At 35.6% G+C, this 17,662-nt stretch overlaps 1 protein-coding gene across 3 annotated transcripts in view; it reads left to right on the forward strand.

Annotated features, from left to right (window-relative positions):
- The window catches only part of HBS1L (HBS1 like translational GTPase), a 133,800-nt gene that overhangs the window by 20,979 nt on the left and 95,159 nt on the right, over nt 1–17,662 (forward strand). Inside the window, exon 5 of one of the 3 annotated variants that reach the window (XM_036766315.1) lies at nt 601–5,777. The exons of the other annotated variants lie outside the window; for them this stretch is intronic. Coding sequence (XP_036622210.1) covers nt 601–2,090 — 1,490 coding nt within the window. The 3' untranslated portion in view covers nt 2,091–5,777. Of the gene's footprint in view, nt 1–600; nt 5,778–17,662 lie in introns of those variants that run through there. 3 annotated transcript variants of the gene reach the window in all.

Genomic DNA, 17,662 nt, shown 5'->3' on the forward strand with positions numbered 1-17,662 from the left:
GATATAAAAAATATTGAGAGGGGAATGTTTACTTACTCAAAAATTACCCACTTTGTAAAAATAATTGGGATACTAATAAAGCCTCTCTTCATTATAGTAGGTTTCAAGATCCAATACATACAGCATGTTATTACCTTAGGTAATTACTGTATATACTCAAAAGTAATAAAACAGCAGTTTAAAAAATTCTGCAATTCAAATTCTTCATGAATTCAGATTTATTGCACCCTTAGTAATTCACATTAGGTTTTATTTGCAATATGTATGTGCTGCTGAATAAGACAAATTAAAAAAAACCAGTATTTACAAAAAGATACTTGGAGTAAACCATTTCCTATTATCAGTAGCTGTGTTTTTGAATTGTTAAAATTTTCATTTGCAAAAGGAAGGCAAAAAATGTCTTGAAAGTATCCTTCAGAATATTTCTTAAATAATGACCATGCACCTCTTTATTCATGTCTCAGTTCTTTAAAGAAACATTTAGTAATTAAATGCCTCATTTCATGTTTTCTTTTGGTTGCTGTGACTGTCTTCTCCGTATGTGGAACTTTTTTTTTCTGGAACCATTTACCTGAAAATTACTGGCTATTGTAAGGTAAGGAGTCTTATTTTGTTCATCTGAAGTAACGACTGATAATGCTCAAAGCTTTTTTCCTTCGTCAGTAAACCACTCAGGGTGCAGTAGTACCCCTTTTGAGTTTTATGGCTCAGTACCTAAAGATGGATTATCATGTAATTCTTCAACTATATTGAGTCACCGTTTACTACATAAAAAAAAGAAACTTGACAGGCCTCACAGTGATAAGAAACTAGAATCATGTAAGTCAACAAAAGAGCTGTCATTAGCTGACCTAATTAATGATATGCCACATGATTCATTTTATGAATCTCTTAACAGTCAGCCAACAGTTAAATTTTCATCTAGAAGTGACCTTGAAAGTCTTTCAGGTAGTGTAGATGATAAATTGTTGGGAGCTGATTCATCTGAGTCTTCCTCTTTGGATGAGTCTAAGTACAAGGGAGGACCAGATTTAAAAGCATTAGTACAGACAGAAAGATCTGATAGTTCTTTGTCCATCAAAAGTAGTTTACTACCCAATGTTGAAAACATTCCAGTACAGAGCAACTTGGGAAGGATTGGTAGTTCTTTTTATTTAACAAACAAATTAGAAAACATGACCCTTGATAACAGTATAAGTCACCCTCAGAATAAAAAGGCAGACTTATCTGGAAGTGTTCTTTCAGCTCAACAGTGTTCCAAGAAACATTCTTTAGAAAAGGACTGGGTACAGTTTTCCAAATGTGAAAGTCCATCTCTTACCGAACTATTTCAAGAACACAAAGAAAATAATCCAAGCCAATATTTTTCTTTATCTGATCTTTGTAACCAGTCTTCTGCCAGTTGTACAGATATTAGTTTGGGATCCACGCCATTGTCACAAATAACTCGGTATCAGTCTTCGACTGGAATTCCAGAATTAACAGGATCTCTGTCATCTTTGGCATTTTCTAAGGCATCTCCTACTAGAGATCTTGAAAATTTGTCCCTTTCTGATTTAATTGCAAAATCTATTAATGAAGTAGATAAATCTCAAATTAAAAAAGATCCTTCTGTGTTGGATTTACCTGAAATAAAGTCTTCTGCAGTAGATTCAAATATTGATCTAAGTGTCCTTATAAAAACCCCAGAGAGCTTTCCAAAGCCTATAGAAAACCCGTCAAATATCTTAATTTCAGGAGCTAAAGTATCAAGTTCTAAGCTAGTGAAAAATTCTAGTTTCTCCAGAGAGAATAAAAAAAGCAAGAAAGGTTATATTACTAGGAAACCAGCTTTCTCTCTTTCTTGGACAAAAGCCCTTGCTGCTAGACCTTCAGCTTTTGCTTCAACACTGTGTCTTCGATATCCACCGAAAACCTGCAAGAGACACACCTTTGAGCTCTATAAGACTTTTCTTTACAGTAGACAAGTTCAAGAAGTAAAGGACAAAGAAATAGGTCCTCTCAAAGTAATAACACCATTTGACTTCAAATCCGCATCCCCTGATGATATTGTGAAAGCTAATCAAAAGAAAGCTTTTACTAGAGAATAGCGTAAAAGAGAATTTGACAACTGTTGCAGAGCCTTTTAAGCCAATTTAAAATCTTTACCGAATCCCTTTATACGTTGGAATTATAATTCATTTTTATTACGTATTTGAAAAAAATTGTTGCATCTGACTTGATAACAACTTTAATTCATTTGTTTCATTGCACTGAAGCTAATCATTTGCTACCCGTCCTCAGTAATTATTAATGACATGTTTAATTAACCATCTGAGCCCATAATGTTTACCAATTGTGTGTATAGAATTATTATTCTGACATCAGACCTCAGATAATTTCATTTGAAAGTTATTGAGCTAAAAATGTTTTTTCCAGTTTTGAGATGAATAATTGTATTTTATAAAGTTTATTTTTGAATTTGTAAAGATTTTGCTTTTTTACTAATAAGAATATTCATTACGTTTAGCAATAGTTTTGGACTACTAGTTTAAAGGATTTTTAAAATTATATACATATAGTATAGCATGCCTAGAATATAGTTATAAGATAGAATGTTATCTGTGTCATTCCAGGTTATACTGTTGGGTATCAATGTATCAATTTAAATGTGCAGTTCTGAAATTTCTAAGCTTTAAAAAAAATACTCTGGGATTTAAGTAAATCTTTTGCTGCTAAACATAAAATAGAAACCAGTTAGTAGGACCAGTTTTAAAATTTGAAATATACACTATTAGTCATACAAGTTAATTGTTTACACATTTGTTCTAATCAAATGTTTTCAGACACAGAACATAATAATGCTTATTTTCTTTTTTTGTGGGGGAGAAGTAGATAGAGGTATATTTTTTTCATCAATTTTATCTATTTTTTTTTTTATTTAGAAGAATGTTCAAAATCGAAGCTTTTTTCCTCTGTTAATAGGTAGCTGCCCAACAAGGGCAGGTTTTTAGTACACTCAGACCAAATTAAAGCTATTGTAGTCAGAGAATTAGGAGAACTTTTTTCATCTCTTAGAGGAAAATAAATCAGTTCTCTTTGAACTTAAAATTATTTTTGCTCTTCAGTAATTAGAATTTAGTAATGCCGAGAAAAAGTGGTGATTCTGATTGAATGGATTCCAGTTCCTTAAAACTTCCAAAGATTTCCTGCTCCAGGACCTTCTTGTGGTGTGGAAATGAACACTGAGTTTCTTGAAAACTGTGTCAGAGTACAAGCTCTGGGTGGTTCAGTTAAACTGGAAGGACTTCCAGTAGGAGTACAAGGATCGGATGTTTGATATCTGAGGACAAGCTAAGCTAAGTTTGAGGAAGATCACCAAGTTGAATGCAGGGTAATGAATATCCAGTTACACTATTTTCCCCTGGCAGCTACGTGGAAATATGCTTAAATAGCAAAAGGTCACCTTTGGGAATAGGGAAACAAACTGACTTTGAATATGAACCTTAGAATTTTTATGGGGATAAGATAAGTTTTTTCTAGCTGCCATTTAATTTGTTGCTCAGGAGTATTCCCCAATATTTATACATTGTATATGTAATTATGATTTTGAAAGTAATTTCCTTTTTTGGTAGAAAAACTTGAAGTTCATATATACTCATTGTTCTTAGAAGCAATATGATTTTCATAGTTTGAAGACTATGATATGTAATGAATAATATTCTTTGCAAGGGTAATTAGGCATTCAGGGTGAGGTCTGTTTTGTTTAGCTTTTCAGAATTTCACAATTCATTATATTACAGATAATGCTGCTACTGAACTTTTAAATTTTTGAGCTGTATTTTGTAGGTCAGTTTTGGAGACCACAAATAATTTTCCTTTGGGACAACACTTAGAGAAAAATGGCAAGCTATTTCATAATTTTGAGCTTTTAAAAAAGCCAGTATTTTGAATGGGGGGGTGGGGAGAAGAAGGGTGACAGATAACTCACTATTTTAAATGAAACAGTTTTCAACTTTAGGTATACTAAAAGGTCGTCCGTAGATCAGTTTGATGCTCTGGACACATTTTCCCACCAAAACAGTGTTTAAAGAATGCTTAGATTCCTAGACTAGTCTACAAAATCATTTTTACTCATAAGGCATTGCCAGCAATTGTATTACAATTCTAATACTATTTTTTTTTCTCAGTTACACAGTGTATGCTTAAATAGGTCATTGTGGAATGACCCTGAAACTTCTGCTATTTACAGTTTTGTTTCTATGGGAAAATGTATTCTGTAGCATGAGTTAAAAGCAGCAGCCTTGTTGTTTTGGCTCTAATTTCTCTTCCTGCCAACATACACAGCCAGGCATGCAGTAACACTAGAATACACACAATGGCTCAGGGAAAATCTTTCATTCTCTGAACTACCAGGAAGACATAGCTAGGTTTGAACTGGTTATTTATACTTACCAGCTGCTCGTATGTAGGGCTGTGTTTGTACTTTAATATTCAAGTGATATTGAATATTTATAGTACTGTGTGCATATTATAGACCATATATGCATTTATCCACTTGGTGTATTAAGTTTGTGGTCCACATATGCTATATAATTTTACTTCAGTTCTTCTAATTCAAACATAAAATTTGAGATGTGTGTAAAGCCATTTTTCTTTCCCTTGTAATAATTTTCATAACATCAATTTTTTTTTGGTGTAGGAAGATAGATTTTTACTAATGGCCTTTGACACGATTTCTTTTCAAAAGTAAGCCAATTTAAAAAGTAATTGTCATATTCACTTTCATTTTCTTAATATTTTTCATGTGGAAATTTTATTCCCCTTTATTACTTAGGTATTTAACCAAAGCCTTTACTTGACTCTTTTTTTTTGAGATGATGCTTAATAGTAATTACTGAGAATTGTAGGATATCTTTGCCATAAAAGATCTCTTCCTTGTTTTGTATCTTTTAAATTATTGCTTCGTTCTGTCACCATTTTCTACTTTTTTAAAGCACATATCTGCTTACTGAACTCTCATACTTTTTGCCTGTCAACTTTGTATTCTTATTCCTGAACTTTTTTTTTCTATACTTAATTGACTTCTGCTTTTTTCTGATTTAGTTTAGTAGATCATTAGTTCTAGTAATAATTAAAGGCCATAGGCAGTTAATGTGTATTTTCAAACAGTGTCTTAAGCTGTTTTCTAGCACTGAATGGTAAGTAATACGGCTTATTATCCTGAGGGAAGCCTCTCCTGAAATATTTTGTTTTATTTGACAGTGGAGAAGTATACAATACTCCTTTGGCAAAAAAAAAAAATCATGAATTTAGTGTTATCCAACTTTCATTGACCCTGAATCATTATAAAAGTTGTAAATATGAGAAACGGGTATTAAAAAAAACTATATGTAGAATAAGAACTGTGAGTCATTTGTCTTTTTATGTTTTTAAATGTATTTTACAATATGAGGGCAGTTGGGATGTTTATGCAAATGTACATTTAATTTATAATGTCATTTTTCTAGCAAGTTAGCTTAGAAATTCCTATAAGCTAGCTTTGCTTTCTGGTATTTTATATGTGTTGAAATGTTTGTGAGGTCTTTTGATACAAATTTCTTTGCTACTTTTCAGATAGCCTGTAATTTTTAAAATGTACATATAATTATGTATGGATCAGTTGAACTAATTGTATATTGGAATTTATATTTTTAGTTTCAGAAGTATTTGTTATGTATATAAACTCAACATGTGGACATTTTACAAAAAGTTATGTTGAAAAATGTAATGCCAAAATTTTTTATGTAAAGTAAAAAAAGCATCACAATTTATAAGCTGATTTTTTAAAAAATATAAATCTGCAAATTTCACAGTGGTATTTGAATAATTTTTATTATAGGTACTGTTTAATGTTTCTGTAAATGAATTAAAAAACAAAACAAACTGGCTGTGTAGAATTTCTTACAGAGCCGATAGTCTTTTAGAATTTAATCATTTTAAAAGCGTAGGCTTCATAACAGTAAAGGTTTTTATGGTCTTTCTTTTATTTGATCAGAAACCAACTGTGAACACCATTAAAGCTTTGGTTGTGAATAATTTGGTAAACATAAGAAGGTCAGTGGAAGGAAAGTGAACTTACCCAAGGAGAAACTATTTTATGGGACATATTTCTTATCTGCATAACTTAACTTCATCATTGTCTCTTATCTGTTTAACCACTTCACATATTCCCTTCACTGTATTCAAAAGAGTAAACATGTATTGTAAATGAAGAGCTTCTTATTGAAAGCAGCATATTCTCACATTTAAGAGAGTCAAATGAATAAAGAGAGACTGTGGATACATATTGATACATGTGCTTCCCATCCTTTGGAAAACTATCTTACCGTGGAAGCCCTTGAATAAAACGTAGTAACAAATTTTTAAGAGAACTGAGATTCTAGCAAATGAGTTTTAGACACCAGGACATACATACGTACGTGTGTGTGTGTGTGTGTGTGTGTGTGTGTGTGTGTGTGTATGTATCAGCAGGAAAATACTATTCAAATTCTTGACACCTCTTTCAGTATGTAGTTATGACATAGCTTATCAGGACAGGGCTGAATTGAATCGATAGCACAGCGTATGGCTTGCGTTTTGATTCAGTTCAACATACACTTATAAAACATAATGTGCAGAGTGTCTTGGTAGGGGATAGAAATTTTGCATAACAGAATCCTAACCCTCATGGAGTTGACACTATGGTAAAGAAGTTCAGCTATGGCTACAGAGTGCACAGTAATACATGAACAGAGGGGTACAAAATTAAGTGCTAATGTCAGTTTCAAGGGGGAAACTAATGACTAATGAGAGAGATCAGTGGGCTTAATTTTAGGGATACTTTTATAGTTACTGTGCTATGTAATTTTGTTAAAAACTGCTTTACAGGTTTTAAATTAATATGGAAATGTATAAAATCCTCTTTTCACTGGTACTAGGCCATAGCCTGCACTTTGATCTCATGGGAAGAGTCTACTCTCTTGTAGCTTCTCCTGCCCCACTTTGTATCACAGGCCTTTCCTTGTGTCCTCTTTCTTTCCTTCTATTAGGATGTTAAGCTGGATGCCACCAAAGAGAGAGAGAGAGCATCAGTCATTTAGAAAGAGCAACTTCTTCATTTTACAAAGGAAGAAACTAAGGCTGAGAGAGGTGAATTCATGTAGCTAGTACTATTTTGTATGCTGTTAAGGAAGGGCCAAAACTTCTGTTAACACTCAAGGAGAAGCAGTGTGGTATAGTATAAAAATGCTGTACTTGAAAACCCATGTCTCACAATTATTTGTTACGTGGCCTTAAACTTGCTGAGGCTATTTCCTTATTGAAAAATGGGGTTGACAACAATACCTTTAGTACATGGTTATAGGATTTTTGTGAAAATCAAATAAGATAATGTATGTAAAATGCTTTATCAACTCTAAAGAGCTTTATAAATGTCATCATTATTGAGACAGGAAGACCTAGGTTCAAGTCCTACCTGTGGACATATACTGACTTACTGAACTCCTCATTGTCACAGGTAACTCTCTAAGACTAGTTTGCAGAACAGTTGCTGATCTGCATTGGTAGAGTTTCCTTGCTGGGAATTCCCTATAACAATCAAAATCCATTTCTGGATCAAACACATATTGACGATATTTTCAAATCTTGCCTGTGATACATTAACGCTTTGTCTTTGCTGCAGTTGGGAGTCGTTGACATTTAACTTAGGTGGAATCCTGGGAGAAATGAGATACTCAAAAGAGGGTTTAGAGAAGGGAACCCAGGGAATTCAACAGAAATAAAAGTCCACTATGTACCAGGATATTCATAGCATCTTGCTTTGTGGTGACAAAGTCTAGAAACAAAGTGGACAACCTTCATTTGGGAAGTGACCGAGAAAAGCAATAGTATAGGAATGTAATGGAACATTGATAATGTAGTAAGAGATAAAGAAAATGAGAAACTAAGAGAAACTCAGGGAGGTTTGTAGGAATAGAGTGAAATGAGGAGACCCAAGAGAACAAGATACGCAGTGTCCACAGTGTAAATGAAAAGACCACTAAAAGGAAGTCTGAGTAACTGAAAATTCCGTGAGTGTCCTAGAAAACAAATAATAAAACAGTGTGAGAGGACACTGTATTTGGGGTCTGGAACACCTGGATTCAAATCTTGCTTCAGACACATAACAACTGTGTGATCCTGTGCAAGGATCCAGGCCTTAATTTCATCCGTCAAATGAGATGAATGAACTTGATGGCCTCTGAGGCCTTCTCTAGCTTTAAATCTATGATCCTGTATTCCTGAATCCTCCCTTTGTGACAGAATGTCTAGGAGAGAATATTATGCTCAGTATTGGATGTTTTTACTTAATTATTTTTCTTTGTCACAAGGGAAGATATAATCTGAGTGGGGAAAAGAATTTGAAATGTGTAGTAGACAAAATTTTTTTTGAAGAAGAGAAGAGGCCTCTTTTCTCCCCCGTATTTTCCCCCATTTTTCTTTCTGGGACCCACCCTCATGGGATCAAGGACATTCTATCAGCAGTAGCCTGTTTTTGCTATGTTCACTTCCATCCTTTCCCCAAATCTTTCCTACCCTGAAGTTTCCCTGTTTTGTGTCCTAAGATGACAATTAGCTAATGTAATTAGCTAACCACTGCTAGAAGGTCTCCCTACTGAGAGATACTACATTGTTATTCAGCCCAAAGGAATGACTGAATAAGGGGAAATTGCAATTGAGGTAGGAGTACAGCAAGCCACTAGAGATATCTTTGGCTATTTGGGGGATATGTGTTGCCTTTTTGGCTGATATTTGGGAATGTGCATTCCCTGTGGGATCATAGCTGGTAGGTAGCTGCCTGCCCCGTCTTCACACTGAGCCAGTCTTATCTATGGTGCAACATTTATGAGGTAAATAACACTTAGCACAGTGCCTGGCTCATATGTGATACTTAATAAATATTTATTGAATTGAATTGGTGGAAAGACTATCTCAAAAATCAAGAGACTTGGATTTGAATTTTAGCTCTACCACTTAATAAGCAGTGTAATCTCAGGCAACTCACTTCATCCTCTCAAAGCCTCACTCATCTGTAACCCCTTGTGCTTTTGTAGCATGTAGAATATAAGCATCTTGAAGGTAGGGCCTTTTTGGTTTTGGCTCCCTATCCTACCACAGTGCCTGGTAGGTTTAAGAAACACTTGCTAAAAATAAATTAATGAACATTATAATAATGAATATAATAAACATAAACAATAAATTAATAAACATTGATAAACAAAATTTGCTTAATTGATTATGCTTTCCTCTTTATAATTAGACTCGAATAAATGGTGCAGGAGTTAGCTTCTCTGTGGAAGATACATGGTAGCTAAAATATAATAGTTACATGATCAGTTTTATTTTATTTCCAATTTCTTTTACTGAGCAATGATAATTCTGTTGCCTGCATAGTTTTTCCATGGATTCAGTCATAATTTTGATATAGTAGTTTCTGGTATCCACAATTGGGATATCTTATTTCATAGAGAGTAAGATCAGCTTGTTTCTGTTTTTTATCCTTGGGTAGATCTTCTGGGAGCTCGGCACATTTAACATTGATTGTAATGGTTTTTAACAAGATTTCATAGAACGATCCACTTGGAGGCTGACCTGGTTCTAGGCCAGCTCAAGGGGTATATAGGTAGAGTAAGGAGTAAGTGGGCTTTTATCAACCTTGGTTTAAATTCTGTGCTAATTTAAGGTTTCGGGTTCACTGTTCTGTAGTTTGTATAGCAACCTCTGTGTAAGTGCTGGAACTGCCCAGGATTATCCAGGTCTAGGACGAGATTGACCTTGCCCTAAAGTTTAGGGAGGCTGGTGGACATTTCCGTTGTTACAGTTGTCCCTCTGCCTCTGTGCATTCAGTATCTGATAGAGGTGGCCTAAGTTTAGAGTTGTTTACTACCAAACTAGAAATTTAAAATCTTTCACATTTGTGTGCTTCTCCCTAAGTTATTGAGGTATTTTTTTTTTAACAATAGTTTTCATATGAAACAACCTTCTTAAAAGTATTTTGAATTGAGACACCGGTTTTCAAATATCGCCTGGAATTTTTACAGAGTAGCCCTGGGAATTTGGAAGACATCTTTTTAGTTCATTGTATTGTGAATGGTAAAGGTCAGTTATTTTCGGCATTTTGAGTTTACTCATCTTGTGTGATTTTGTTATATATAAAATAGCATCTTTCAAGGGAGGACACACCATCTTGTGGGGAAATTAAAGAATGATTTTTTCGTGACAGTTGTTTACCATCTAAACTAAAAGAATCTAACAGTTCATAGGAAAAAAAAATCTATACAGCTGGATAACAGACTGTCTTTTCATTTTTAAAAACAAAGGTTCTAGCAATAACACTTAGATTATTGTTAGAAAGATAGCCTTGACAGAAAAATAATAAAGATATTGTAGAATTTTATAGCTAACCAACTAAACTGGAGGGTAATTGCTCAGAACCCAGTGAATATTATTGTATAAAATCTGGCTTGAATGTGTTAACTCATGTTCAGACTTATTCAGACTTTTGGCTGATTTTGAGTTCTTTTAAAGAAATAGATATGCCAAAGACCTAGGAAAAGAATCCTTTATGTGTTTAGATTGACTTTTCTTTTATCATCGTCATGTAGGAAGGTAGTTAATAGTATTATCATTAGCTTATAATTCTTTAGTATTAGCTATATTCAGTGATAATCATAAAAATTTTTAAAAATCCCTTCAAAGTCTGTATAGTCATGAAAACCAGCATAACAATTTTCATTCATTTGCTGATGAAAATTAATATAATAAATTATGCATTTCCTAAACTTGAGATATGTCATAGTATATAGTTGGTTTAAAAATGTGGGGAGTTGTTAAGCTGTCATTAATAGAACAAAAGGTACTAAAAACCCTCTAGCTAGCCTGAACTACTTTGGAATAGTATAAGTTAATATTTTGATTGATGGTAATTATCGGTATTCAAGAAATTAACAACTTTCTTATTACCTTTAAGCTTCCTATACATGTACTTTTTGGGTGTTCAGACTCTTAAAAAGTTGGTAACACTGGATGTAACTGATTTTGTCCAAAGGACTTCTCCGTCCTTATGGCATGTCTTAACAAATCACTAAAGAGTAGATATTTAACACGAGAAGGACTATATACGTTGGTCGACTCAAAAATTAGCTTGGTCTTTGAGGTATGCTTAAATCTTGATCCTTCCCACCTTCTCCTCCCCCTCCCCCTCACCTCCTTTTAAACAGATGTAAGATCCTTTGATCATTTTAATATGTCAAAGAACTGTTTTCTCATTCATGTATAGCTTAGGTAAGTCTTAGAGGGTACCTGTACCTTTGAGAGATAATGTGACTTGCCCTTGCTCTCATAGCTATTAAATTTTAGAGACAGGATTTGAACCCAGGTTTTCTTGTCTCCAAGACTCTCTCCACCAAGCCTCAGAGCCTCTTCCTGTTCAGTTTGTACAAAATAGACTAGCATTAATCATTTTAAACTGTAATGTGTTTTATAGCTACAAGTGTATCCTGAAGTTACAGGGTGCTTACTTACATATACATTTTTGAAACACACTTCCTGTCTTAATAAAAGCTTTCATGGTTAGGATGGAAGGATGAGTCTTTTCTTTCTGCATTCCATCTGATCTTACCTTGATGGCTTAGTGTTGACTTTATATTGTAGTCATTGTGTATGTTCTTTTGACTCTACTTTCTTCATTCTTTATTACTTTTTCCACAATGCTGTCATGTTTCTCTGAAATTTTTATGTATGTTACTATCTAATATACAGTAATATTCCTTTGTGTTCATATCTCATTGATATGAACCCACTTGTTGGGTATGTGACTCATTTTCAATTTAATATTAAAGTTTATTGCCATACCAGCAATGAATTAGTGTTCATGTCTTTCCATAATTCCTTCAGTGGATTTCCTTATTTTTGTTAATTTGCTAGTGTTTAGGCTCTTAAACCTCCTTTAGGACTTTAAAAATTTTTCATTTCCTGTATTAGTGGTTTTAAGCAGTTTTTCTGATTGTTGACAAGTTACATTTTTTGTTTGTAAATTTTTCATAGCCTTTACCACTTGTTTTGGGAAATAGCACTATTCATTTTCCTGAAAGTAGTCTGTCTCTTTCCTTATTTGATTCTGCACCCAATCTTTGTCTACAGGGACTGTCCCAAATAAATATACTTATGGAATAGCCCCTGAGCTGCCTATAGTAATTGGGATAATGGGCATTTTTCTTTTTTTCTATATGGATAGTTAGACCAGTTTCTTTGCAATAGTTAGGAATTTCTAAGGCTTGGAGTAATCAATTACTTGTAAATAGGAGTATCTGGTGGACCTTATCATCTATAATGAATCTTGAACCTTAATTTGCACAGTTCTTCAAAATGATGATGAGAATCTTTGGCAGATAGATGTTTCTCTGTTTAATGCCTTGCTTGATAAGAATAACCAGAGAATTAGTGAACTTAGTTCAATTCAGCAAGCATTTTGTAAATGCCTATTATGTTTAAGGCACTAAGCTGAAGTTCTTGCTGTACAGTCAAAAATGAAATTGTACCTGCCATCAAGGAGTTTATCTTTTGGGAGTTAGGGCTGAGAGACAGCAATTTGTGTATAGATAGGTAAATACAAAATATGGGCTACAGATACCAATGTAGAGTCTACGACCTATGGTTTTATTGGTATAGGGAGCTTCCTCAACCATTGTAGTTGAACACCTTCTCTACAACTTAGAGTGTTACATATAGTACTAAGAGATTAAGTGAGTTCTTCAGGGTCACACAGTCACATGTCAGAGGCAGGATTTGAGACCAGGTCTCCCTTGTTTTCATGCCAGCATTTTCTCCACCATATGATGCTCTCCCGAAATACACAATATTTGTAGTGTCAGTGTGAAAAACAATTTGGAGTGGAGTGGGGAAAATACGGACAACTTGGACAATCAGAAAAGGCTATATGTAGGAAGTGGGACTTCAAGCAGGGCATTGTTATTAGCCAGATATTCCAAGAGGCAGAAGAAAAGGCACTTTTTGGAGACAACCTATGCAAAGCTGTAGACACAGAAGATAGAATGTCATCTATTGGGAGCAAAAAAAAAGGGCCATTTTGTCTGGAATATAGGGTAGGACTGTAATATAAAATCAGACTGGAAAAATAGATTGGAACCAGACTGAAGTGATTTAAATACTAAACAAAGGTGTTTTTATTTTCTCCAAAAGCAGCAGGAAGCTGCTGAAACTTTGCGAACCAAACAAGTAACATGGTCAGACTTAAGCTGTAGAAATAACAATTTGGTAGCTATGTGGAAGATGATTAGAGAGGAGAGCCTTAGAGGTAGGGAGACCAATTAGGAGGCTATTGGCATTAGTTCAGGAGAGATGATTAGCAACTGATCTAGGATAGTAGCCAAATAATTAAAAGGGGTTGGATGCAGGAGATGAAGATAGAATTGATGAACCTAACAACTGATTAGATGTAGGGGTGGGGGGAGACTGATGAGAGTGAACAGAGGGAATTAACTACAAGTTTACAAACCTGGATACTTTACTGAAAGGATGGTGGTATTCTGGAAAGAAGAGGAATGCTGGATCTCTGTGGTTACAACAGCATTTTGCATTTTAATATAAGGATGAGAGTATCCTCTTTGGTGAAGAGTCCCTAAACTTGTTTTGCTCTACTTAGTCCTCTAGTGGGACATTGTAGTGCTCTTACCTTTCTGTCAATTGTGACTTATAAAGATGCGATTTTCTTTAGACAATCTTTGTAAAATCTACCTTTCCAATCTCATACTTTATGTTGAGGTGCCCTTTATGTGCCATATAATTTTCAAAGATTTTATAAAGGTTAAAATTCAGGCATATGGATTAATAGTTATTAGCTTTGCCTTTTGTATGGGTGTTATTGTCTAATATTTTCCACGCTTCACATTTCTTTCATACTAAGGCATTGTTAGTGAAGCTGTGAACTTGTCTAACCATTCTAGAATACAATTAGTAGTTGCTCAAAGACTGACTAAAATGTCCGTACATTTTCACCCATAGAGTCCACTCTGAAAACAGGTCAAAGACCTGTGTGCACCAAAACAGTGTAGCAGCAGTATGTGTAGGTATGAATATGGAAGTAAACTAAAAAGTTTCAAGCTTTGTTTTTGTGTTCTCTTAATTTTATTATTTAATATTTTAGTTTTCAGCATTGATTTTCACAAGATTTTGAGTTACAAATTTTCTCCCCATTTCTACCCTCCCCCCACTCTAAGATGGCATATATTCTGATTGCCCCATTCCCCAGTCAACCCTCCCTTCTGTTACCCCACTCCCCCCGCCCCATCCTCTTTCCCCTTACTTTCTGGTAGGGTAGGATAGATTTCTGTGCCCCACTCCCTATATATCTTATTTCTCAGTTGCATGCAAAAACAACTTTTTTTTGAGCATCTGGTTTTAAAACTTTGAGGTGCAAATTCTCTCCCCTCTTCCCTTCCCACCCACCCTCCCTAAGAAGGCAAGCAATTCAACATAGGCCACACATGTATCATTGTGTAAAACACTTCCACAATACTCATGTTGCGAAAGGCTATATTTCCCTCCATCCTGTCCTGTTCCCCTTTATTCAGTTTTCTCCCTTGACCCTGTCCCTTTTCAAAAGTGTTTGCTTTTGATTACCTCCTCCCCCTATCTGCCCTCCCTTCTATCATTTCCCCCCTTTTTTATCCTTTTCCCCCTACTTTCCTGTGGGATAAGATACCCAATTGAGTGTGTATGTTATTCCCTCCTTAGGTTAAATCCCATGAGAGCAAGATTCACTCATTCCTCCTTATGTGCCCTCTCTTCCCTTCCAACAGAACGGCTTTTTCTTGTCACTTTTATGTGAGATAATTTACCCCATACATGTTTCCCTTTCTCCCTCTCTCAATATATTCCTCTTTCATCCTTTTATTTTTAGATATCATCCCTTCATATTCAACTCACCCTCTGCCCTCTGTCTGTATATATGTATATTCTTTTCAAGTACCCTAAGACTGAGAAAGGTCTCATGAATTACACACATCATCTTTCCATGTAGGAATGTAAACAAAACAGTTCAACTTTAGCAAGTCCCTTGTGATTTCTCTCTCCTGTTTACCTTTTCATGCTTCTCTTGATTCTTGTCTTTGAAAGTCAGGTTTTCTATTCAGTTCTGGTCTTTTCACTGAGAAAGCTTGAAAATCCTCTATTTTATTGAAAGTCCATATTTTGCCTTGGAGCATGATACTCAGTTTTGCTGGGTAGGTGATTCTTGGTTTTAATCCTAGCTCCATTGACCTCTAGAATATCATATTCGAAGTCCTTTGATCCCTTAATGTAGAAGCTGCTAGATCTTGTGTTATCCTGATTGTGTTTCCACAATACTCAAATTGTTTCTTTCTGGCTGCTTGCAGTATTTTCTCCTTGAGCTGGGAACTCTGGAATTTGGCCACAATATTCCTAGGAGATTTCTTTTTGGGATCTATTTGAGGAGGCAATCGGTGGATTCTTTCAATTTCTATTTTACCCTCTGGTTCTAAAATATCAGGGAAGTTTTCCTTGATAATTTCTTGAAAGATGATGTCTAGGCCCTTTTTCTTGATCATGGTTTTCAGGTAGTCCAACAATTTTTAAATTATCTCTCCTGGATCTATTTTCCAGGTCGGTGGTTTTTCCAATGAGATATTTGACATTGTCTTCCATTTTTTCATTCCTTTGGTTCTGTTTTATAATATCTTGATTTCTCATAGAGTCACTAGCTTCCACTTGCTCCAATCTAATTTTTAAGGTAGTATTTTTCAGTGGTCTTTTGGACCTCCTCTTCCATTTGGCTAATTCTGCCTTTCAAGGCATTCTTCTCCTCATTGGTTTTTTGGAGCTCTTATGACATTTGGGTTAGTCTATTTTTTAAGGTGCTATTTTCTTCAGTATTTTTTTGGGTCTCCTTTAGCAAGTCATTGACTTGTTTTTCATGGTTTTCTTGCATCACTCTCATTTTTCTTCCCAATTTTTCCTCTACTTCTCTTACTTGCTTTTCCAAATCATTTTTGAGCCCTTCCATGGCTTGAGACCAATTCATATTTTTCTTGGAGGCTTTTGATGTAGGCTCTTCAACTTTGTTGACTTCTTCTGGCTGTATGTTTTGGTCTTCTTTGTCACCAATAAAAGATTCAAGAGTCTGAATCTGCATCCTTTTTTGCTGCTTGGCCATGTTCCCATCCAACTACTTGACCCTTGAGCTTTTTGTCAGGGTATGACTGCTTGTAGAGAGTGCTTTGTCCCAAGCTTTAGGGGCTATGTTGCTGTTTTCAGAGCTATTTCTACTCCACTGTCAGTGCAATCTCTGCCACAGCAGCGCTCCTCCTCCCCCAAGAACTCCCAGTCAGAATTGCAACCCAGATCCAAGCAGGGCAAAACAAGCCCTGCCCTCCCTCTCTGATCTGATGCTTGATTCCTCCCATTGTGTGAGCCAGGGACTCTGGAGCTCCACCGCCGCCCCACCTCCGCCACCCCCAGGTCTGGTAGCTGGACCTCTCTCTAACCTTATCTAGCAGTTTACCTACTAACCTGCTCCATGGTATTTCGTGTTTGTGGGTTGAGAAGTCTGGTAACTGCCACAGCTCAATGAGTCACGGCCCTAAGGCCTGCTCCGGTCGACTTCCAGTCTCGTCTATCCTGGCACACTCCGTGCTGGGATGTGCTCCACTCCCAGCACCGTGCGATAGACCCTTCCCAGTGATCATCCAGGCCATCCTGAGCTGGAGACCTGTTTCTCTTTGCTACTTTGTGGGTTCTGCAGCTCTAGAATTTGTTCAGAGCCATTTTTACAGGTGTTTGGAGGGATTTGGGAGAGAGCTTAAGCAAGTCCCTGCTTTCCAGCTGCCATCTTGGCTCTGCCCTCCCCCCCCCCCAGCTTTCTTTTAATTAAAAAAGTTTATTGCGTAAGTTTTTGGTTATACATACAAATCTTCTTTATATAAAATTTAATTTTTTTCCCCTCAGAGAATTCTGGGACTTTATCATTTTTATCAACCACTGTTTAAACACTGAGTATGTTCTAGGCACTATGCTTGATGTTATGGCAGGGTAAATACAATATGTAGTCCCTATGGTACTGGTTGTTAGATAAGACTGTGCATGAAAGAAGAGTGCAATAAAAGTAAACCTCATCCTTGCTTAGGCTGTTTTAAAAGCTTTCTAACTGTTCTCTCTATCTTCACTCCCTAATTTCTCCATTTCATTTTTCACATTGCTGCCAAAATAATCTTTCCAGCCCAAGTTTCAAGATAATCTTGTGGACAAGAAAGGAAAATGTGAATTATAGGATGATTTAGCTAGATTTGTTTAGAATCAGCTGAATATGTGAACTGAAAGACTCGGCTCCATTTTTTTTTTAACACTTTTCCTGTTCAACGTGATATAAATGTGAACTTCAGTAAGCTCCCCCCCCTTTTTTTTCAGTCGTGTCCAGCTCTTCATGACCCCTTTTGGTGTTTTCTTGGTAAAGATACTGGAATAGTTTGCCATTTCCTTCTCCAGCTCCTTTGATAGATGAAAAAACTGAGGCAAACAGGGTTAAGTGAGTTACCTGGGATTACACAGCTAGTAAGTGTGTAAGGCCAGATTTGAACTTGGGAAGATG

Source organism: Trichosurus vulpecula, chromosome 7, assembly GCF_011100635.1.
Source record: "Trichosurus vulpecula isolate mTriVul1 chromosome 7, mTriVul1.pri, whole genome shotgun sequence".
In the NCBI taxonomy this organism is placed as follows: domain Eukaryota; kingdom Metazoa; phylum Chordata; class Mammalia; order Diprotodontia; family Phalangeridae; genus Trichosurus; species Trichosurus vulpecula.